This window comes from Brienomyrus brachyistius, chromosome 25 (genome assembly GCF_023856365.1).
Source record: "Brienomyrus brachyistius isolate T26 chromosome 25, BBRACH_0.4, whole genome shotgun sequence".
In the NCBI taxonomy this organism is placed as follows: Eukaryota; Metazoa; Chordata; class Actinopteri; order Osteoglossiformes; family Mormyridae; genus Brienomyrus; species Brienomyrus brachyistius.
Window position 1 is genome coordinate 8590734 of NC_064557.1, and position 25005 is coordinate 8615738.

Genomic DNA, 25005 nt, shown 5'->3' on the forward strand with positions numbered 1-25005 from the left:
TTACGAACATTTCAAGTTACGAATGGCCATCCGGAACGTATCTCATTTGTAGGTAGAGGAGCATCTGTACTTACTTTAGGTGCCGTAAAACTACCCAGAGGTCTATGATCTGAGTGGTCATTTGATGCACCTAAAACCAACATAGTTATGGTGTCCAGTGTATGGTGCATCAAACAATGATGTATATTTGCATGTTCTTGATTGTGTGAAGCTTTTATCTAAAACCACTGTGAAACCATGCCATATAAATAAAGGATCTCAAGTTTCAAATTTGTAGATCTGTGGCAAAAAGAGACTTTTGGTTATTTTTCCAGTGTACTTCAAGTTACAGTGGATGGGAATCATTAAGAAAATCTAAAGAAGTAGTATCAAATAACTATTAGTTGGATAGTAACAATTTTATACTTCAATGATTTTACCAGAAGTATGTAACTTAATTTAGAATAGGAAATCATCCATTTTCTGAAACCGATTATCCTGTTCAGGGTTGCGGGGGCCCAGAGCCTGTGGGCAGGGAATAACCCAGGATGGGGCGCCAACCCATAGCAGGGCACACACACACACCATCCACACACACACCATTCACACACACACCATTCACACACACACCATCCACACACACACCATTCACACACACACCATTCACACACACGCCATTCACTCACACGCCATTCACTCACACACCATTCACACACACACCATTCACACACACACCCATTCACTCACACACCATCCACACACACACCATTCACACACACACCATTCACTCACACACCATTCACTCACACACCATTCACACACACACCATTCACACACACACCATTCACTCACACACCATTCACACACACACCATTCACTCACACACCATTCACTCACACACCATTCACACACACACCATTCACTCACACACCATTCACACACACACCATTCACTCGCACGCCATTCACTCACACGCCATTCACTCACACACCATTCACACACACGCCATTCACACACACACCATTCACACACACGCCATTCACTCACACGCCATTCACTCACACACCATTCACTCACACGCCATCCACTCGCACACCTATGGGCAATTTGGTGACTCCAATTGACCTCAGCATGTTTTTCGACTGTGGGGGGGAACCCCATAACGACATGGGGAGAACATGCAAACCCCACACTCATGGAGCCTGGCGGTGACTTAAACCCTGGGCCTAGAGGTGTGAGGTGATGGTGCTAATCACTGCAGCACTGTGCCGCCCCAAACAGGAAATCAATTGAAGTAAAATAATAATAATGATGATTTTTTTCAAGGTGCGGCATGGTGGTGCAGTGGTTAGCACTGTTGCCTCACACCTCTGGGACCCGGGTTCGAGTCTCCGCCTGGGTCACATGTGTGCGGAGTTTGCATGTTCTCCCCATGTCGTCGTGGGGTTTCCTCCGGGTACTCCGGTTTCCCCCCACAGTCCAAAAACATGCTGAGGCATGATGGAGTTGCTAAATTGCACGTAGGAACGCATGTGTGAGTGAATGGTGTGTGAGTGTGCCCTGCGATGGGCTGGCCCCCCATCCTGGGTTGTTCCCTGCCTCGTGCCCATTGCTTCCAGGATAGGCTCCGGACCCCCCCACGACCCAGTAGGACAAGTGGTTTGGAAAATGGATGGATAGATGGATGATTTTTTCAGCTTGAAACAGTCATAATTACTTTTGTTTACTATTCAATACGCAACTGAAAATTGCCTCAATCATACAAATAATTAGCAAGTATTCAAAGATTATATAGCCTTACCAAGCAAAAGCAGTCATATTTTAATATCAGAAGACACAAATCTTTGGGATTGACAATTCCCATGAAAAATAAATGGTTCTTTCTATTTAGAGCCGCAAAGGAAAGTTGGAAGTCAGAAATACTATAGGTTTGACCACTCTCTGATTCTTTTACTTCTGACAATGAGCACTTAATTTGCAGACAGTTAAAACCAAGGGAAATTGATTTAAACATATGTGACCCATCACTACGAAATGAATCTTATGGGTGTATTTTTACCAGTGTGACTTAAGACTCATTTTGTGGAGATGGGTCACATAAGTCCATAGTGTTTTTCTAGGGACATTAAGTAGAGAGGACTTGGTTCAGTCTTTCACTCCATTATTCATCTATGAATTTCTGTCCATCTATGACCTACATGGCGAACAAATAGCTATCTGGAGTATTAACAGTGCACATTGGAGAGACGAAGAGCAGGGACTAAGTCCACCACAGAGCCCCAGTGCTCCTAATCTAGCTGACAAGCTAGAGGCGATCCATTACAGCAGAAAGCTGTTACCAACAAGCCATAACACTCTAATGCTTGCAGAGACCAATCTGCTTTAGGAACAGGTGATTCACTGCAATGGTGTCTAGGCAGTACGAAGCGATCACAGATACGCAGGATGCCAGGCTTAAGGGATGACACTTTGGAGCCGTCGGTTTATACCTGGGCATAATGGAATTAAGCAAAGTATGACGAAAAAGCCAGAAAGGTCATACGGGGATCACAGAAAATCTGACATCGAACAGAGCTGGGACGAGACTCAAATCTGCGAACCTGGAGGTGTGAAGTGACTAATCTCCATGCTGGGCTGTCGCGTCATCTTGGAAGTGCGCATACATTAACAGACAACGACGCATTATGGCAAGAATTCCGAAATATGCTGTACGGCGCAGAACCTTATGCCGTTACGGGTATGAAGGCGAGCCGAAGTGCGGCTTGTGCTTGGTCAACTGTTAGAGCACGCGGGCTCAGCACTTGGACATGCTTGTTGTTCAATTAATTCTGATCTGAAGGAGGTCAGCAGATGGCAGAGGATGGCCTCTGAGGTCTCCTAGCAACTGGGTCATGTGGAGAGGGGCCTAGATGGAGGAGGTGTGAGCGCGCTCTCATTGGCCGGGGAGCCCCTTTGGCCGACTCGTCCTGAAGGGGCTCTCTTGTCTTCCTCTGGGGTCCCTTGATTTTTTTTCATGCGTTTCTTCTCTGCTCGTTCTCCCTAAGAAAATATTCATAGAAAAGAGTTATTTGTCCTTTTCAGTTTATTCTTTTAAAAGCCATTCAACGAATGCAATCCATGTTATTTGAGAAAGCAGGGTGAGGGAGTACCTAGGTTAAGAGCCTCTCTCAGGGGCCCATTGGTGACATCATTTTGCCGGTCTCCAGGATTTAAACCAACAACCTTCTGATCATAGACACAGCATTCTAGCCCACTGAGCCACACGCCAGTGAATAAGGTTGGGCTGTGCTACACATTTATGTGTTTAACCATTAATTAGGTGTTTAATGAGTTTAATACATATCAGATCCAGCTATGTTGAAGCTTAAGTTAGCTCCAGTACTGAGATATTACTGGAGGTCTTGATTATCTGTGCCAGGTGTGTTAAATGAGGGCTGCAACTAAGCTCTGCAGGTGAGTAGCTCTCCAGGAGCAAAGCTGGTGACCCCTGCTGTACAGTATTGCCCAGAAGACATCTACTCAGCTATCTAAATGCTCAAACTCATTTTTAATCCGGTAAGATTTGGTTTAAAGCTCCAAAAACTGTTGTAAACATTTAATGCTTATGTTCATTGGAATGACAAAAGCAGAATTCATAGGCATTAAAAAATCTGCTAATGGCAAAATATGATTTATGTATCACAGGATGCCAAGCACCCTCTTTGAAGTGTTTCTGTGCATGCTACCGTCTGTTCTGATCCACTTCTCTCTTATCTCATCTCCGAAGGTGGAAAGTTCAGGTTGAGAAAGTACAAATCCACACCAAGATTTTATTTCAGCCATCCAGTTGAGCATCGAGTCACAGTCACCGAGTTCTCAGCTGCTTGGTTGAAACAAAATCTTGGTCTGGATTTGTACTCTCTGGACCTGAACTTTCCAGCTTATTAATAGACAATTTTAAACAAGTTATAACACAAGTTTCTTTTTATTAATGAGTTACTACCATTTACAAGTAGCAAAAGGGAGCCTTGTTGTAAAGTGGAACCAAATTATGCTAATAGGATTAGCATTTTATTAAGTCCTGCTGATGTACATATACCCATTGCGGGGGGTCCGGAGCCTAACCCTAACCCTATCCCGAAAGCAATGGGCACGAGGCAGGGAACAACCCAGGATGGGGGGCCAGCCCATCGCTGGGCACACTCACACACCATTCACTCACACATGCACACCTACGGGCAATTTAGTAACTCCAACCAGCCTCAGCATGTTTTTAGACTGTGGGGGGAAACCGGAGTACCCGGAGGAAACCCCACAACGACATGGGGAAAACATGCAAACTCCGCACCCATGTGACTCAGGCGGAGACTCGGGTCCCAGAGGTGTAAAGCAACAGTACTAACCACTGCACCACCATGCCACCCCTGATGTACATATAGAAATATATATTTTTTGTTTTGCTTAACTTTACATGCAACGATTCATCTTATACAGATTTGGTAGTAACTGAATTAAAGAGAAAGAGCAAAGCTGTGCCCAAACCATATGGAAATTCCTTCAAGACTGCTGGGGAAGCTTTCCATGTGATTACATCTGTGAAGATAACTGAATGAATGCAGAGAGTCTGCAACGATGTCATTCAAGTATAAGGGAGATGCTTTAAAGAGTCTAAAATTTGAGAAAATTTCGAGATGTTGAACATTCCTATTGGCCATTGCAGTATTGTATATGTACTACCTTACTTCCTTGTGGCCTTTGTCTATAAGGTGAATAAATAATATAGCGAAAATAAAATAACAAACGAAAAACAACTTTCGACTGGTACTGCATGTAGAACGTCAAACTGAATAATAAACATCAGTTCTCCGGGGATAATGTATATTCCGATTATTTTCCACAGTAATGGAACAATTGCCGTTCTTTGTTCTTAACAGTACTCCTTCACCCACACAGCCGGTTTGGCACAAAGGTAGATGCTGGCGATGTCAGCGTGGAGTCACAGGTGTGGGTGGTCGACAGTAATTGTGAAGCGGCTGCACACCAAAGTGTCCCCCCAGTCAACAGTGCCCGCGTGGATGAATCACAGCGCTGCGCGGGAGCCGTTCAGCGCCCTCTCCCAGTCCATAAATTATAACGTTCCGTGTGAAACGTGGCCTATTCAGCAATCAAGCTTTGAAAGCGTTTCTTCAATTGACATTCTGCAGCTCATTACAAATTTGTCACTGCGACAATTTGTGTGTCTGTTCTCTTACTGTTTTCTTTTGTTGAGAATTTCGAGCTGAACTTTATTTTGCGTTTCTCCCCAATATTATAACTGTCAGTTGTTGACAGCAAAGAACCTTCAAAAAGTATATACATTTGCCGATTGTAAGCAAAATACGACACACCCATCTTGGCCCTGGAACTGCGATTGTCACATTGTGCCAGTAAAACTAAAAGTCAAAGATGTTTCATTTATAAATGTTTTCTTTTTCACATTACAAATTGCTTGAAGGAATATGAACAATATGGCCTTTATTGGCTGACAACGATAAAATGTGTTATTAATTTTAGGGGAAAAACCATCACAAAGCAGACTCTGAGAAGATTTAAACTGGATTTTTGTTGTCAGATTTAACAGACACAAAGAACACTGAACCAGACTGGCTGAATCCCTAAGTCCATTGCTCGAGATGGGGCTGTTGACTGGATGGAAGGTTCTGAAATGATCTATGCAGGAGGAACACTCTAGTGTGGATGTCTGGTGGTGCCTCGGGGGATTCCAACCACGGTAATTTGCAGACGAAAACTGAATGAGCAGATTACAAAACAAAACAAATAACAAACACTGATACAAACAGACAACATGGTGCAATAAGGCTGAGCCCTGAGCAAGCCTTGGTATGTATCACTCCTGGAACTTTCCGGTATTAATCAAGCCTCTCGGCGGCAGGGCCGCAGCACGAACAAAAGTGTAATTTAACACAACGGAGAAATACCTTGATTTTAAAGCATTTCCCTTTCATGCGATGTGAGCGGTGCCAAACGTTCAATCAAAATTTTCAGTCAAGGCTGAGCTGGAATGGAAATACATTTACAAATAATACTGTCCCTGCCATGTCCACCTGATTCTCCTGCCTCCTCTCTAGCGTGACCCTAATAAGCCACGCCTGTTACTTGTTTGACTTATCTCTTGTTCCTAACCCTCATATTAATCACTCCCAGCTGCCTCTCGTTAGCTCCCTCATTAGTCTCATATATATATATATATATATATATATATATATGCTTTCCAGTCCTATGTTTCCCAGTCCAGTCATTGACGTTGAACCCTTGTGTTGCCTGTGCCCTTCCTTGCTCCACTTCTCCCATTTTTATCCCCTGTGATCTTGTTTTTGTCCAGTTTATGTCCAGTGACCTCAGTAAACACCCGTTTGTTTTGCCACAATGCCTGCCATCTAGTTCATCGTCCTTTGTGTCGTGACAAACGCATTAAACTGTCCGGCTACAGAGATGGTTGACCCTTGTCTTGGTACCACATTAAACACAAGAAAGCCGAGTGAAAAAACGTATATCAGCGGTTGTCGATTCAACCCCCCCCCCCCCCCCCCCCCAACCACCCGGTAGATTATTTTCTTTGTAAAAGTAGCTCTCATTGTAAAAAAGGTTGGACACCCAGTGCAAGGATGCAGAAATTCCAGTGAGGATTTCCATCCTGGTGTCCTCCCCCCCCCCCCCCCACAAAAAGCACCACTGTGACATCATATTCATCTCAGTGCTTCATTTTTAGCTCCCCCCTGCATAATTCAAAAGACTGTCAGGCACAAGTCAAAATGGCATTTTCAGCACCCGGGTTCACGAGCACCGATCACATGTGACACGTACGGCTTCCTGCTGACAGGAAATCAGAAGGCATAGAATAATTCAGAATAATTTGTACGTTTCAGCCGTTGCTGAAGACGTGAGTGGTCCCGCCTAATGAGAAGCTTGCTTGCACTGTGCAAATCAAAGTTTCTAGCAGAGACGCCTCACCTTGGAGCCCTCCGATGATGGAGCCGCTGTGATTCAGTCATATTTTTGTACCATGTGACCAATAAAACATTTTAACATAATTACATTTCAGAGTAACGGTGATAAGTGCTTGGTGTGAGCTATAATGGATCACGTCAAGTCCTGCTAAAATGTCAAGTGACTGCTGTTGTGTTTCATTTCCGTGCCTTTTATAATAAGCCATCCCGTTTGATTATGGTTATTCTCTTAAATGTGTTTTGATGTAAACTGGACCTTCATGCTGCGTCTCATCAAGAGCTTTCACCTTGCAGGGGTGGCACACTGGCCTCGCGGCTCCTGAGTGGTCCGGTTTCCTCCCACCGTCCTGACCGGTTGACTCAGTTACAGGAAGTGAATGTGTAAGCACCCAGCGCTAGCTTATTTAGCCAACGTGACACAGAAGTGAGACCAGTAACACAAGTAGACAAGGAACTTACTAGGGATAAGGGCTGGCAAGCTGAAGTTCAAATGGGTGACTACGCTGTCAGAAAGAAGAGCACCAGTTTGTACCTCTGTCTGTCACTGGGGCTATACCCTCAAGGGTGTATCTACCTTTTAAGATACAGAAATGGACTCTAAGGAACATTTTTGTACCACTGGGGATACACATAAGCCGTTTCTACCCTTGGAATTGTTCCTCAGAGTCCATTGCTATACCTTACATTATATTAAAAGCTACATTAACCTACACCTAGGGTACATAGAGCCCGAGTAACAAGGAAAGGTACAAAGTGGTCCTCTGTTTTTCCTGACAGTATAGTAGCAGGTGAAAGACAGCAACAGAGTCATTTATCTGACACTGTCATCCACAGTGACTTACAGTAGAGGGGAGGATCACAATATTTGTGTGCTCCCTGGGATTCAAACCCACAACCTTCACCTAGTTAGCACAGCACAGGAATAAGAGTTATAGAGGATATCATGAAACATGGTAAGAACCTAACAGGAGGCCTATTCAAATCAAAAACACCATGGAGACTACGTTCCTACACAGCAAGTGCAAAAATATGAATATTTACGACTGACAGGAGTCCATAATTAATAAATATAAGATGAAGACAGAGCAGGTCAGTGGTTGCATGATAGTTGATATTGTATCAGACAAGCAACTGTTATATAAATTCTGGGCAGCAGAAAACAGTACTGAGAGATCTGACAGAAACACACTTACTCTGTCTATACAGCCTGACACGAAGTCAATACATCCACATCTTGCAGCGCTAGTTTGTGTGCCTGTAAATTTTATTCAATGTTAATCAGTTTGCAGCAGTTTGGTTCCTTTCCATGAGAATGTTTCAGCCAAGAAAGAGTAATTTAAAAAAAAAAAACAACGACGCTTCAAGGATCGAATCAAAAGATAAACACAATAACTCAAGGAATTAGTTATGAGGGTGTTCCATCCATCCATCTTCTAGCCATTTATCTTGGTCAGAATCAGAGGGCCTGCTGAGCTTCATGGGAATATTACCCATCTTATTGCACATAAGATATACACTATTATGTGTGATGATACCAGGTTTAGATTGTGTCGCTCGCAGGACATGCAGAGGGTGAGAGTTGATTACTTAGTCATCCTCTCTGTAGAGACAACTCAGGCCAACTTCCAATGTGCTCCAATACGACCTCTTTGGGAGCAGAAATCTCGGCTTTTCAAGTATATAATGAGATGATGTATTTATTTTCACTGTCAGGGTCCCGCTGCTTCGACTCCCACGGGTTGTTCTCCATCTGACTGTAGGGGGCAGCGTTGCACCCTTACTGGCCGGGCCGCGTGCCAGGGCCGCTACAGCACCGGCAGCTCGCGCCACGATACGCGCGTCACGCCCGGCAGCTTTAATGCGAACCGACGCCTCCGTATCGCTCGGGAGCGCAGCGGAGCTGGCAGGACTGAAACGAGCCGTTGATGTTTCGGTGAGTGCCTCCCTCTCGGCTGTTGGATATATGATGGGAAGGCGGCTTAATTCCTCACGGCATCGCCGGCATGTCGACAGCATCCTTAAGGGCCTGATTAATGAATGGCTTCATCTCCACATGCTCCGTAAGGTCTAGCCATTATATCACAATTTAACGCAGCAACAATTAAGTGGCTGGCTGTTAGCGTTTGGACATCCTCGGACATGTGGAACTTTTTGAACAGTGCACATCTGGTAATGAAGGAAATTAAACTATACAGTCAATAGTCAGTCCCTCATTGGCTTAACCCTCTTCATTCCTGTTATTTTATTGGTTCACAGCCAGTGATTGACAGCACACAATAAATCCCACATATTTTGGGTTCCGAAGCTTCCTGTCATCACCACATAAAACTATGCAGATTCATTAAATTCTGCAGTAATTAAACCAATTTAATAAGGGACACATCAAAGCCTGTATATAGGTTGTATAAGGAAGTAATTGCACTGCATAATATAGTCTGACAAGACTCTACATTCATCTGGGTCTAACACAATGTTCATCATTGTACAAGCTGCGATGGGGTTCAAGTTAATCAGCTGCACCCCTGCATGAATACCTTCAAAAGTGTATCTGATACAACTTTTCACCAATTATCACCTGTTATTAAGGACATCCATCTTGCTCTCAGTTGCCCTGTAGGTATTTAAATCTTCAACCCAAATACTTTTCTGGGCAGAACTTAATCAATATCCAACCTCTGGCCAGGGTTGACCATATTTGTTCACGTTAATATTTAATTAATCTATTGAATATTAGATTTACCCTGCGACCCTGGGCAAGATCGACGGTTTGAAGATGGATGGAAGGAATATAGGTAATATAACAGCACCATCTACCTGACATGAAGAGAACTGACGAAGAGAGCGATCGATTAAACAGGGAATAGAGAAGAGAATTTTTCTTATGTTACTTCCTATATTAATGATACGGGCTGTGGAAAGGTTATATGCAACTCACTATATGTACAGTATGTGGTTTTATCATTTTTGGAAAAATAAATGTGTTTAGTTGTTAAAGTAAGCAAAATATCGTGTATAATATACAGGAGCCCATCATTGTCCACACCTCCTGCCTACTGATCCAGCAGAGCAAATGATAGAGGATCAACACTGCATACGACAGCAAAATGGTACTTGGGGTTTTCCTCACTTCCTCGTGCTTTCAAAAAAAAATCCGTGTTATTTCTACACACCATTACACAGAAACAATAGACAATTGCTTCGGCGCTCTCTATGCCACCCGAAAATGGACCCAAATCCCATTATTCAGTAATTGGCGCCCTCTAACGGAGAAATCGACAAAAACAGTAGCCTTGTCCGGAAGTATTACCTCCTCCTGCAAATGTTGTGGCGTGTTATTGGAGGTACAAAAAAATCCTGATGAACTGAAGTTGACAAAAAAGCACTTTTCGGCACCATAACACGACTGCCGTTCTCAAGAACTTAACAGTATTTAAAGATTTCAGAGATCACAATCCAAAATCCATTTTCTTTCTAACCATAAGTAACCAAATAAAATACGAAACTTTTGACAGTTTTAGTTTTCGATTGCAGTCACAGATCTTAGTGGGGAATAAAATTTTCCCCACAATGTAATATAAACACAATCCACACACACACATATATATATATATATATATATATATATATATATATATATATATATATATATATATATATATATATATATATATATATATATATATATATATGTGTGTGTGTGTGTGTGTGTGTGTGTGTGTGTGTGTGTGTGTGTGTGCAACAATTAGGGTCTAATACGACTTTGTCTGCCTTAAATTGGGACCGGTTATCGTTATTGGACTCTTTACTGGATTTAATCACTCTCAGGCGTTAATAGTCATAATGGCAGAGCGTTTGATGTTTTATTGCTCTGGAAACAATTAAATAACACTCAGCAAACTGTTGTTTAATGTGACTAAACATTATGAGTAATTTAGAGGGAAAAGCACCGCGTGTAGAATTGCATTAACGTGTTTGAAACGCGGGCTAATTGTATTTCTAAATAGGGTTCACATGCACTGGTGCCCGAACTGCCCTTTCATGAGTGTAAACCTTCTGCCTACTATATTTCGTTTATTTTGAGCAAATATTTACAAAAAATAGCAAAGTTAATTGCTGCTAACAAGTCTTTCTTCTACGGGAGAAACTTAAGTGGAGTGGAGCAAACGTTGAATTTGGGGTTTTGAATTTATGAGTAATTTATCGCAGTCTGACTGAAAATGTCAGACCACAATCGGACTACTGCTCCTACTCAAAACTTAGCTCTAAAAGCCCAGGGATCGAAGACACTTAGAGTCAATAAAATAATCTCACGTCTTACTTCACCAGTTACGGTAAACTCTTTGTGATTTAATGGCCTCATAAATCAAACGGGAACTCCGAAAATTACACTTTTGGCAAACGAAGCTATAATGTTAAATGAGCCCCACGATTCGTTTCCCAATAACCGAAGCCTACACGTAAAACCATCAAGTATATCTTGCTTTAAGTAATAGGTTTAGACACCTAACAAGATAATTTGACAATCACTTCCCCCTTATGCGGCCATGAATACCCATCACGGAGAAAAAAACCAACATTACCAGCCGGCGCACTCAGATCGGCAGGGGCAACATTTAACAGACTGACTGACGTTACGTTGTCTGAAGTCCTATTTATTTTGAGGCAGTCTATACGCATAGGCTAGGTCTACACGCACGTATTTAAACATTTTCTCTCCATATGATCATTTTCAATTTTCACTTCTTAGAAGAATATATCCCCTTTCTCCCTGTCATGAGTGAAATTTCAAAGTGATGTCGCTAATGAATCTCAAGGTAGATTTACGCAAAAGTTAGCCTAAGTGAGACGTGCTTTGGATAGGCCTAATGATATGAAGTTTCTAAGCAATAACATTGCAATATACGATTTTTTAATACGAAATACGTGCCCGCTAATGTGTATGTTGAGCCTCAGAGTGTAGAATGGCTCTATACATCCTTATGATTCAAATTCCCATACTTTTATGCGAAGATGGGGCGTCCAGAGAAGGAAATTACTTTTTGTCCATATAGTTTATTTATAAAATGTATTAAATTCATTTATGATGTGTATAATAGTCGCACACATAGATTTCAGATTTGATAAACTAAATAAGAATATACTGTTAGAATATATACATTAGTTTAATTTAATTGTACATTTAATTTAGCGTTTCCCCAGCCTTGTGCTGCCTGGTACCGGCTACGGGCCACCTAGGACCACATTGTGGATAAACAGTCAAAATGTGGATGGATGGATGGATGGATGGATGGATGGATGGATGGATTTGTTTGTTTAAATCGGCATTTTCAGTTGTAGTTTTACATTCTGTCTGCAACGCTAAGCTTATATAATAGACACTGCTATTTGAACTGTGCAGTTTCTCATGGCTGCTTGTGAATTTTTGTTTCACGCGGTTGGTAGCATGCATCGCAAATCCAGGGAACACAAGCAGAGTAAATGCTAGTCAAATGCAATGATATTTCAGAGCCATCAGGTCTGGGAGGTTAAACCGGCGTTCAGAACTGATGACGTGCGTCCATTTAGGAAGATCTGCACTCGCTGCACCCACGCGTCTTTTAAGACGTTTAATGAGTGGAACATCTCCATCTTCCGAGTCTACTGCAAACCACGTATTGAACCCTGAAGACGATTTCAGGCCTCGAGATGCTGACGGATCTAACCTACAATTAATGTTCACTTTACCGAACACCGTAGCCTCTGCAGCACCGGCGTCACAAAGTCTGTCTGGGAACGTTAGTCCCCCCCGCTAATGCTAATAACGATGGAACACAAGAACACAAAGTTATTACTGAGGATAAATTATTAATACGATCAAAACAAGTTTTTCAGACTCGCCTTATGTTAAGGGAGACTGATGTATTCTGCATAAGTAAGCAGTGAAACATGGCATAATAATTAAAAATTCTGATTGTCCCGTGCAAAATCTACGACGTAAAGGAATTATGAAGAAAAAAACAAAACAAGATGTACAGAAGAACAAAACGGACGTGCCTCTCAAGAATAATATATTCAAATATACTTAAGTCCGGGTTATTTTTATATAATTGCAATAATCAATATAAATTATTAATGCTATTGATCTGTGTGTGCCTTTTTGTTGTGAAGAGTTGAAACATTATGCCATCGTGTTCGATCTTAAGGGGAGGAACAAGTAAGTCGATCAGATGTGGCAGTATGAAATTCGCAAATGACTCGCAAACAACATATGCGCACTTCATCTCAATCACCGCCAGAGGGCCCTCAAGTCAAAAAGCTTGCCTACCTGATTATTCACAACATACCTCCAGCCGTCTGGAGTTACCATACTCTAAAATTTCACACAAAATTGTTTTAGAAATACACATCTACATACAAATGGGAGTAATTCAGAAACTATCCATGATTTTAAATATTGCAAAGATATAATAAAATGGATTCCAACATGGATATCAACTTAAACAAAAAGCGCTTAGATTAATAGGGTTTCATTAAGCATCTCCTAAGACGGCAGCTAAAAAAGCTTCTCCATTCATACCCCTGTCTCCGTGTAAAGATGGCCGAGGCCCCATCCGTGAAAGCACAAGGCTGTTTACCGCTGCGGACTCCGGAAGGCGGTGTAAAGGTCGCGCCACAGCACGTGAAGATCAGCGGGTTAACGTGTCTGGAAGGAGATCGAGCGTTGTTTGAGTCGGGATTAGGAGGGTGGCGCTATGATCTAAGTGACCCCCCTCACAAGCGAGCAAGACGGACCTGAAGGTGACTGGCAGGGTGGCTCGTGCAGCCACGCCAAGCTGGAACGCGCCCACGTGTTGTCGTTGTTGTTCTTTTATATAACAATCTCAGTTATAGTCCAGAACGAACGTGGTGAAAAATGTATAATAGTGCGTTTCAGTGCCTCAACAGATATCACACGACCTGTTTCCTTCTGCTCTGGATCATTGCAGAGACAAATATCAGGATTTATATATGATACGGAATCAATTAAATTGATTTAAGTACTTAAGTTAGTACCAAAATGGGAAAAAAACAATGTACTTCTTTCAAGGGGAGTCTTTAATATAACCGCTATAATGTAATTTTAATTTTCACTTTGGATCTAGGATATTGAAACACATTCTTGATCGGGATATTTGGCGTATTATTATTATTATTATTATTATTATTATTATGCAAAACGACAGTACAATCACTATTTTATACAACCCATATATTGAGGAAGCTCAGAAACTAACGGAAAATGGACTTTGTCAGACTATTCATTTGTGTATTGTTTATTACTAAAAATAAGGAATATTAACTTTGTATTTACGCGTACATTTTACATTCACATGTAGGTCTACTTTCGACTGCATCAATCGATGTAGATTTTTTTTAAAACTCTTCCTACTGCGTTATATAGCTACTATTTCTACACATAATACGTTCATGCGTGAATAATTATATAGCTTGTGTGCGCAGATCAGCAGACGGAGGATTTCGCCAAATCTTTCTACACATATAACTAAAAACCTGACCCGAAAATAATATCTTTGGATATTTTGGCGCTTTAGCCGAAGATAATTAAATTGATAGGAATCTTTGACCTCGATGTGGCTTATTTACTTGTTGTTGTTTTTTACCGTGAGAAAATAACTCTGTATTGTGTTTTCAAAAAGTAGACGTGCCAGATTAACCGATTCACTTTCCAGATCTTGCTGGGTGCAAATCTGTTAAACCGATTCACAAGTGAATTTTGTAATATTTAAGTACATTCATAAAACAAAACATACGAGGGTCAAAAAGCATTAGTCTTATTTTATAAATTCTGTATTTATCAGCTGTATTTCCACATTTACGTGAAAAAAATATATATAAGGAATTATTACCGGAAGTTTTGAAAATTAACGACTAAATCTGTATGTAAATAGCATATCTATTTAACCTTCCGACCGTCAAACCCGGATTGGTATGGTGGGATTAACAGTTGCATATTTAAGAAATAATTATGGGGTTTATTGCTGTAGTATAATAAAAAAATACTTTTGTTATGCGTTTAATACACGTAGTATAAGAATCGCCCAACAAAACCATGCTTTGCTTTAATAAATTAATTTATGGAAACTGCCGTAATGCAGCAGTAGAACCAAAGAACATACCACGCTCACATTTTCCGCAAATTAAATATTTTACATCTTGCATGCTTAACGTGTAAAGCTTTTCCAGATGAGAAATTTAAGATGGCACACACAGTTGCACTGACAAGAACGGAAAACCGGTAGAAGATACTACATTTAAAATCTTTCCATTTACTCAGTAGGAGCCGCAGCCTGTATTTCGATGGCTTCACAACTGACCCAGATAAAGATTTGTTTTTCTGACGGGGTCTCTCAGTCCCCAGGAACTAAAATGACTGATCAGAGAATCCCAGACACATAGCCTGAGACGAAAGGGACTTGAAATGGGACGTATTGGAACTTGGAAAGAACATATCTGTTATATCAATAGAAAGGCAAAATATAAAAGCTGTGCGGATTTCTTCGTTTTTATTGAGAATCTATTCCGTTACAGGAGAAGTGAAGACAAAAAACGACGCAGATCACGGTGTCATTTCAAACATCCGCAGGAGCTGTGGTATTGCAGTAAAATGTCCGGTCAAGAGACTTAAATAAACTAGTTTCGGGGTAGTTTAACCCACAGTGGTTGTTTATTCGTTAGACCAATTGATAAGATAAAGTAAAACCTAGACGTAATAATCATTTGATTCTTCATAACTTCCTTCCGAAACGCAGCGATTGCTGCCACACATTGCGTCGGTTTAGACTGATATAGTATAAGCACAGCTTCGGGTTAAGTTACATCGTTACATCAATGTCACTGAACTACTCTCCTCTCAGCCTCGGGTTAATTAATTATGATTAACGGGGACAATTTACAGCAGCTTCACGTATCACTGCCTTTACAACAATGCATAACATGCTCCATTACAATGTTTAGCATAATATGAAATTGTTTTGCGTCTAGACAGGCAATCAATTCCCCATTGATCATCCTCACAATTAAACTTTATGTTTTACGAATATTTGAAGTACCATATAATGACCACGCAAGTTATTTACATCTTATTAACATTATATTAATAAAGACCCAGCTTATAACTATTATCAACGTTTCATGTTGGGTCCGGGGTTACCATTTTGTAATTCCCCAGCAACCAGAGACCCAGATTCCTCAGTTACTTCTGAACCAATGAACTGAACCGAAACGGATGAGAAATCCGAGGAGAGGTTGTAAGATAACAATGGGGAGGATGACCTGCTACCGTCTGATGAACACCAGCCAACAGATCTGAACCTGACCCGCAAGAAAGAGAAACAACCCCGCACGGTGTACAGCAGCAGTCAGGTCTTCCAGCCCGAGTTTACGTCTGACGCTAAGCGGAACCCCGAGCAGCTCCAAAGGAGCAGGTGCTGCACCTCACAGTACGGCAGCTGAAGATCTGGTTCCAAAATCCACAGAGACAAATGGAAACGGCCGCTAGCAGTCAGCATGGACGCGGCAGATCAAGGATCCTCTCCGCTCCCTTATTTTACTATAAACCAACACCGACTATACGTTAAGTTTTGCGTGAAGTGTCTCCGCTTTCGGTCAGGTTTGCTTTAGATTTTCCGGCGTCACCACTCACTAATCCACGTACTTGCACAAATTGCTGGCTTAGTATAATATTAATTTCCTGTTATCAGACGCCTATAGTAATTTGTACCGCGGGAATAATACAACTATTATCTTGCATTCAAATAATTAGCATGGGAGGAGCACACGTTATATATAGGCCTATGCACTTTACAAACGAGGTATACGTTTGATTGTCCACGTTTTTAATTTGGTTTTGTAAAAAAAAAAAGTTTTTAATTAAGAATTAAGATTTTAATCCTGATTTTAGGATTTTACATTTATCTATGTCCTTGTTTGTTCTGTGGTATCTGTTTTGTCAACATGTAACTAAAGGAGAGTACACGATATGTACGTTATCTTACTGTCATTCATGTACCTTGCGACATGCGGTCCCGATGCGCCCGATTCCTGTCGCGACACGTCCGCCGACTGCTGCTGGACAGTAGCGGACTGTGTTTCACATCCTGCGGTAGAATGACAGCCAGAGATAATACCTGCAAGTGACAGGGAGAGCGTCGTGCTCGGGGGTCGTCATCCGCTGTAATAAGTCCCCACATCACTATTCAAAAATCCAGTTAACAGGCTCACTCGCTGTATGCTGGCCGTAAATAAAGCTAATGTGGGATATTGCTGAAACTACACATAAAAACAACAACAATAATAATAATCAGATAATCAGAAGACTTCTGATTAGAAGCTTCATTACAAGTTCGCTTGAAAAAAATATATAGTGTGTGTGTAGTATACCTTTTAAATACATTTTTGTGTCACTCTAACGGAGTTAAAAATAGGGAAAAGTTCAAAAAGATCGATTTTACGACGATAACTGCTGTATCTATAAGTGCAAGAACTAGAATCGTTTTAATATTACAAACCATTATAGTGAATCGTGGCAAAATATTTCATAATGTAAAAGCAAAATGAATAACATGCTTTGCAACGAAAAAAGTAAAACGCAAAAAAGCCCAGACATATAACATATAACCAAATCAATGTCACAGCATTGTTTACCAACTGAGGTTATTCCTCACTATGTCTCAAATAGAAGAATCTGTTCTATTTAGTTCTTGTTCAAGCCACATTATAATAAACGTAGGCAGTTAAATGACTGCAGTAAATTCATTATACAGCTTTTGTAGGCCTACCTCAAATGAAAAGTGTTAATTACGGGCCGGTTACTTCAAAATGACTTCCTCCGCCCTGGGTGAAGAGGCGTCAGTATTTGCCCCCACCCCCATCTGCAATTGGCCACCTCGCCCCCTGTAGCGTCTGACCAATCGATGGCCGCAGTAGCCCTCTCTTCCGGGTAATGGAGTAAAGCGCTCCTCGTCCACCGCCGCTTCCACCACTCATGGAGCTATGGTTTGCGGAGAGTAAAGACGCAGCAATATCCCGGAGTCTCGCTATAGGATCCGAACGCAGACGGAGCGGTAATTTCCCGAAAATATGAGTAAAGAAAATATGTCATGCCGACCAGCGTCTCTGAAGTTTACGATTGAAAATATACTCAATCTTAAACAGAGCAAGGAGTCTGACAGCCGTACATCTGAAGGACAGAGTGCCGCGCACCGCAAAAATGATTTCCAGCCCGGACTGGAAGAGCGCGAAGTTCACGGGAGGCAGGAGCCAGATTGCAGACTCTCAGAGAGAGGTACTATTCTGAATAACGTCAACTGCATTTTAATGAATAATAAAACCCAATAAATGTGATTAATAACCTAATATTAAACTTAAACCTCCTAAATTCACGGTTTATATTCACAGAGTGATTAAAAATAGCCTACATTTTAAATAACGTTAGTATGAAAGATTTAAATACATTTTATGACATCTACTAAGCAGCAGTTAATTTTTAATTGAAATATTATAGCCTATCAGATTATACCGCAAAAGGTAATTCAATGAAACAGAGAACGGTTTCTCTATTTTTATTCGCCTACTTAAGCTTTTATTTACTGACGTGGGTGACCTGCCGCTTCAATTCACAGAGCAAATAAACACGAACTGTTACAATGGGGCTGCAGAATCCCTCACAGCCTGCAGGGAAGATCGGCTGCACGTCGACAAATGTCCCGGGACGGAGACGGACAGCTGTGACGACGGAGCATCGCAGCACAAGGTCAGCAAGAAGAGCAAGGTGATGGCCAAGAAGAAAACGCGCACGATATTCTCCAAAAGGCAGATCTTCCAGCTGGAGTCTACCTTTGACATGAAGCGGTACCTCAGCAGCGCGGAGAGGGCCTGTCTGGCCAATTCCTTACAACTTACCGAGACCCAAGTTAAGATCTGGTTCCAGAATCGTAGGAATAAGCTGAAACGACAGATCTCAATGGAGCTTGAGGGACCTAATGCTGCTGACCACTTCGCCGAAGCTGGGAAGACGGGGAACATGCCAGCGTTTTACAAAGAAAACAACGTGCTGGGGAGATGCATATTGCCCATGCCTCTGCCCATCGTGTATCCGGGGAACAGCACGCCTTACTTGTGTTTTTCAAACGCAAGCAAATACTTCAGCCTCTTCGACGGAGACGTATAACTGAAAGTGTACGGCGCCCTGGAGAATCGTTTAGATCTTAGGAGCGGCTGCCCTCGGCTCTTCGTTTAAACTTCACAACAAGAAACATTTTCGTCTGCTTCGTTTTAAACTTGGGGGATACTGAGCCAAGGAATTTGTGTATATATATACCTACCATATCGGTAGATAAATACGGCAATATTACTGTAATAGTTTAATAAGTTTTGATACCTTTGATATAGCACTATTCTGAGCGTCTACTTAAAAAAACGATGAACATTTATTTTGTTTTATATGGACCGTTGTCTTTATTTAAAAAAACAAAACAAAATTACTTCATGCATCATACTTACACTCATTGTTTACATCATGTTTATTATTATTATTATTATTATTATTATTATTATTTTGTCCGTGTACCACCGAACACCGCCAAAGATAGCTAGATCTTTGCATGCATTTATGTATTTCAACACGTTACGTTCAAAGTAAATCGGCGTATTATATTTAAAAGAATGTATTGACCCTTTCTCTTTTTGGCTTGAGCATGTTTTGCAAAAAGTGTAGCCTATTTTTTACGTATACTTTTCATTATTTGTTTCTTGCCTCCTATGGCCAGGTAATACTGTTTATTTTTCGTCTTTGAATTGTTATTAAAATTTGAATTAAAGAAACCGTACAGTTCGCAGTTGGTTGCAGGTCATTTAACTATTTTCGGCATTTGTCTGTATTTCTCTGTGTTGCCCATGCATTGCCTATATTTCTTGCCAATACCGAATTTACAGCAATCAGAAGACAAACGCAACAGAATGACATATTTCCGTGAGACAAGCATGAGAAATGGTCTATTGTCATAAACGATATGCACGGGTAACTGACCACTGAGTCTAATTACTAATGATCACTGATCCGGCGATGCCCTCCGGATCTGTACTAGGCCGAAAACAGAGGCAGAAAATCAGGCCAAATAACTGAGGAGCCCGAACTCGTTTGCCTAAGCGTCTGTGCGCTGTTTTATCGGCACGGTTCAATGCAGTAATTAACATTTACAAATTAAAAAAATCACAGAATCTGTACACAATAACTACGCCCATTGTTAACTATGAAACGTGTATCATAGTTGACCTTGAACTAAATCTAGTATTTGGAGCATAATCGGGATCGCAGTTACGTGTGAAATCAGTATAATTTTAAAAGACCTGCTCGTCGCCTTTGTGGCACTTTGGCGACTGCCAAGTTCTCGTAAACACGAAGAGAATGTGCTATAAAACAGGATTTTGCACGTCGTTGCACATGTCTGACACGGCACTACAATACGTGCCTTGCTGGATCATTTAAAGGCCATTTAAAGGATTTTGCGCCATTGGGGGTCATTTTACTATAATGGTATTTCTTTCGTTAAAAGAATAAAGAATAAGCGAAACCAAGTGTAAAAAAGCCGTATCTTCGCGTAACGTATTTGTAATGTGTGAAGTGGGTGGATGTTGCACGTCAAATCTTCGCCAGTTAAAAATGCAACGATATTAAGGACCATCAGGCCATCATTATTTTAATTTTTAATGGAATTATTATTATTATTATTATTATTATTATTATTATTATTATTATTATTAGTAGTAGTAGTAGTAGTAGTAGTACCAGCAATAGTGGTATTAGTTTTAATACTACTAATAAAATCAATAATAATATTTATTAATGTTCTGATAATACTGTTGACTTGGTAGTAGCATTGGTCAGCAACTCAGAATTTGGGACGGACGCTGTGCTATCTATCTATCTATCTATCTATCTATCTATCTATCTATCTATCTATCTATCTATCTATCTATCGATATGTGTGTGTGTACAAACTGGTAGATTTATCGTGAAATTCATATGGATGGCTTATGTAGTTCGGATCAGAGGTGCCTTACAATCCTCTATGACGGATTTATGCTTCTCTTTAAATATTATTATCTTGCTAAAACAGTCAAACAGCGCAACCCTACTTAAGTATAGAGTATATTACCTTTAATCGGTGTGTTTCATTCAAGATATAGGCAAACACTTTTCAAATTTGGCTTTCACATTTCAAATTTTGTATTTTCACCGTATTACTCGTTCCCATTCAGTAAAGTTGTAGAATTGTCCAGCACAGTTAGATATTTTAAACATTTTATTTCATTGTTAACTGAATTGATCTAATGTGAAAGGATGAAGGTTGAATTTGAAAATTAAATGAATGAAAAAATAAAAATGACATGAGTAAAAAACACAGTTTATGAAATTAAGTCTCCGAATGACATTGTCAAAATTAGGTAATGAAGTGATTATTATACGTTATATAGGGATTTTTTTTAAATTAAAATACTTATGACGATAATGCATTGCAGCCGAAATATTTGTTTAAACCTCGTTGATGACGATTTTAAATATTCGCCTGATCTCCGGTTCGTTTCCATATTTGGGTAAATTACAGTTTACATGAAAATGTTCTCTAACAAATAAAAAAAAATATTAAGCAAGTAAGAAAACAAGCCTACAATTTTAAGATCGAGCTGTTAAAGTTATTAACAGTATTTTTTTTAATTAATCATAAAATATATTAGGGCACCATTCTACCTCTGCGCGTTAGAATAATTTAAAGATTTATGTATCGTAATAAAGGATAATGCCCGAGGTGTACATGAACATGGAGGCAGAGAAACAATGTACAAATTCGGGTTTTCCAAGAATAGAGGTGTTTGGTAGAACCGTTATGTTCAATTGTACTTTTCTAGCATTAATCTATATGCTTAGTTGTCTGAGCATCAGACCTTTTAAAAAAAAAAACAAATTCTACAAAATACCCGTTTTCCTCTGTTTTTCAGTAAACCGATTTTTTTTCAGCTTTACCGCAGACGTTTTTGCCACCTGTCAGGTACATGGTTTTAAGACAGGGAAGCAGATTCTTTGCGGTGGTACATTTGTGATGCAGCCTTCCACATAATATTAATGATGCGAACGGACAGTATAATTTCTGATTCTAGGTAAACAATTGTAATTATGAATTATAGATCTTCCTATAGAGAACGTTACATGAATCGCCGAATAAGCAGTGGCAATTCTGTAAACAAAAACTGATACATTGAAACATATTCCAATGCGTATGTCGAACATAATAGGTGAGAATTTGCCAGCGTGCTAACAGGCCCGTCGCTGCGAGCCGTTTCCTTAAAGGTGGCACTACACGTTGCGCGGGCCCAGTCGTTCACTCGGCATCTCGTGCGTTACGCCGGGCTGCACTCGTCTGAATTCCAGTCACACCGCAACACCCATAACCCGAAGAGATCTCCTTCTGTGGTGTGAATTCCTGAATAGCCGACGAACAACAGTGCTTAGAAACCACAAGAAATAACACGAATTAAAAACAAAAAAAAAAAGAATGCATTTTTAATATAAATAATTTCTGGGAGATAGCGTCAAAAAGGAGACAATTAATATAAGGATTTCTGTACTTGATCAAAAAAAAAAAACTTAGAACCGCATAGCCCCCACATTTCAATCTAGCCATATGCCAGCTTTTGCAGAGTATAGCTTTGTGGCGCCATGATACCACCCCGGTGATCCGTTACCCCCCCTCCCGGTACATGGGCCTTTTGCGCACCGCTGAGGGAGCCCTGGAGTGGAGGTGGCATGTTCTCCGCGGCATCGATATTGAGTTTCCTCCAACTAGTCTCTTAACCCCCATTAACGTCTCCGATCTGTTAATGGTGGGGATGCGGGTGCCAGTCGGCAGACATTCTGACTCTGATGGCGACAGCGTTCGCCGGCGTTCGCCAGCCTTCTGTCACCCCACACTCTACTCTCAGACCACAGGGTTCGAATGACCCTTAATCCCTCCCCCCTCCCCGCACCCCCCCACCGTGCTCTGTTGTGTTGTTTGTCAGAGAGGCAACAACAAAAAAAAATCTAATCAAGGGTCTTGACATTCGAAAACAGCACATGCACTCATTCAGGGATTTTCATGACCGCGGCCGGTAGTGAATGTTTTATGCTAAACTATCGATTAATCCCAAAGCTGTACAATACACGGTACTGTTTTTAGTTTTTCGTTCCGTAAGGCTATCCCGGACTGTCTAGCATGCAACGATTCCCAGCTCGAAACCATCAGCAATTTTCTGTACCTCGAAATACAATATGTTCCACAGAGCACGTGTTTCCAATTTGAAGTTCATTTTTACGCATCTTAAATCGAATGTGTTTTCATGCTGAAGAATCGGCAATGCTTATTTAAATAGGAATTTCGATCAGCTCTGTATGACGCGCACTGTATCGATATAAAAAGACACATAACCGCGTTTCTCATTAACTAATGACCAAAATGCCATATAACGCCAATCCTGCTGAGACCCAGGGTGTGAAATTCATCCGTTCGGTGTCCGGTGATGTTATCTCCCAGCTTCGGTTTTAATAGATTGTTTGGGTGCGGAAGATAATAACAGCTAAAGTGCTTTTTTTCACGGCCATCGGGAACCTCTCGTGTTTCCCAGCGTTCTGTCACGGCCTTGCAAAGGGGCATTAGGCCCTGCCATGCAGATCCAGCTGCAGTCCGTGGGTGAATATCAGTGTATATAAGACAAACTAAGATAACGGGATTATCGCCCAATTAATACACAGTAGACTTTATTTGTTGCTTTATTGTGTTTTTTAAATTTATAACGAAATTAGATTTATCTTTTTTTAAGGTCCAATGTTATGGTTTGGGTTTAAATACTATATTATATTCAATCTTTATAAAGAAAATGTTTGAAGCTACTTATTTGGGTAGTAAGTCCATATTTGCTTGGGGAAAAAAATGCAATTTAACATTAGAATATATGCAAATTAAGAGTAACAAAACTAAGAAGAATATATTCCGTTTTCCAAGAAGTTACTGATATCTTTTTGGACGGCTAGATGAACATCGTTTCAGTTCCCAAACCTCTCCTCAGGGACACCTCAATCATTCCACGTCAACATTAAATTTAATTACCTACTCAGTTAATTATTTTATTTACTCAGTCAGATAACTTAGTGAGGCACAGATTAGCCAGGCTAGGTTAGTGGTCATATTGGACGTTGCTGCAAATAGGGGGGGTGTCTTTAGTGGGGGGTTAGCGTCAGCTGAGCTGACACACTCTGGCAAACATCGTTTCATAGTCTTACGCCCACATTACGATCATTCAAACATCATTGTGTTTGACTTCCTAAGACTTTCGCACAGTATTATACATTTATTGACAACACATCCACATTGTATATATCAACCAAATTGCATGTGACCATTGTCTTGTCTTAACTGTGTATGTATCTACTGTATGTATGCGAGCCAATGACAAACTGTAGACAAATTCCCTGTGTGTGAACATACTTGGCCAATAAAGCAGATTCTGATTTTGATTATATGCCGGTCTTTCTGCTTATTAGGGCCTGTAGCGGCATACTAAACCACAAAAAAGCTAGCGGGAAATCCTTGATAATACATAAAACATCTCAGTTCTGGGTCTCCTTAGTTCTGTTCATGTTCCTCTTAGTATGTTTAAATAACATAAAGGCCATACTGTTGGGAAATAGGGAGTTTTGTCGTTTTATTAACCGGTTTCCACATTTATTCTGATGCATCAAAGTTACAGATGGAACCAACCCTCGTGCAAAAACTGCAAACAGAGCTACATTCGAACCGTAAACACCTGCAAAGAACGGAGTACAGTTCTTTTCGGCAGCATGGAGTCGCTCGGACGCAGTCGGCGATTCCGCCTCACGGCCTGTGAAAAGGGTTGATGCAAACCTGGACTGACACCTATTATGGAGGCACATTAGCCGCGAGATTATCTGCGCGTCCTCGGCATGACA

The 25005-nt window shown here is 40.8% G+C and overlaps 1 protein-coding gene and 1 long non-coding RNA gene across 2 annotated transcripts; one reads left to right on the forward strand and one right to left on the reverse strand.

Annotated features, from left to right (window-relative positions):
* Nucleotides 1-1780: 1780 nt before the first annotated feature.
* On the reverse strand, nucleotides 1781-17841 carry LOC125720412 (uncharacterized). The gene is made up of 3 exons (XR_007385443.1): nucleotides 17783-17841; nucleotides 17014-17131; nucleotides 1781-3018 (listed from the first exon to the last, which is right to left on the reverse strand). It is a non-coding gene; the product is annotated as an uncharacterized LOC125720412 (long non-coding RNA).
* A 112-nt stretch (nucleotides 17842-17953) lies between these two features.
* Nucleotides 17954-20014, forward strand: hmx4 (H6 family homeobox 4). Its single transcript, XM_048995817.1, has 2 exons — nucleotides 17954-18288; nucleotides 18626-20014. Exons 1-2 carry the CDS (start codon nucleotides 18084-18086, stop codon nucleotides 19171-19173), a joined length of 753 nt encoding a protein of 250 aa, XP_048851774.1. The 5' UTR covers nucleotides 17954-18083; the 3' UTR covers nucleotides 19174-20014.
* The last annotated feature ends 4991 nt before the right edge of the window (nucleotides 20015-25005 follow it).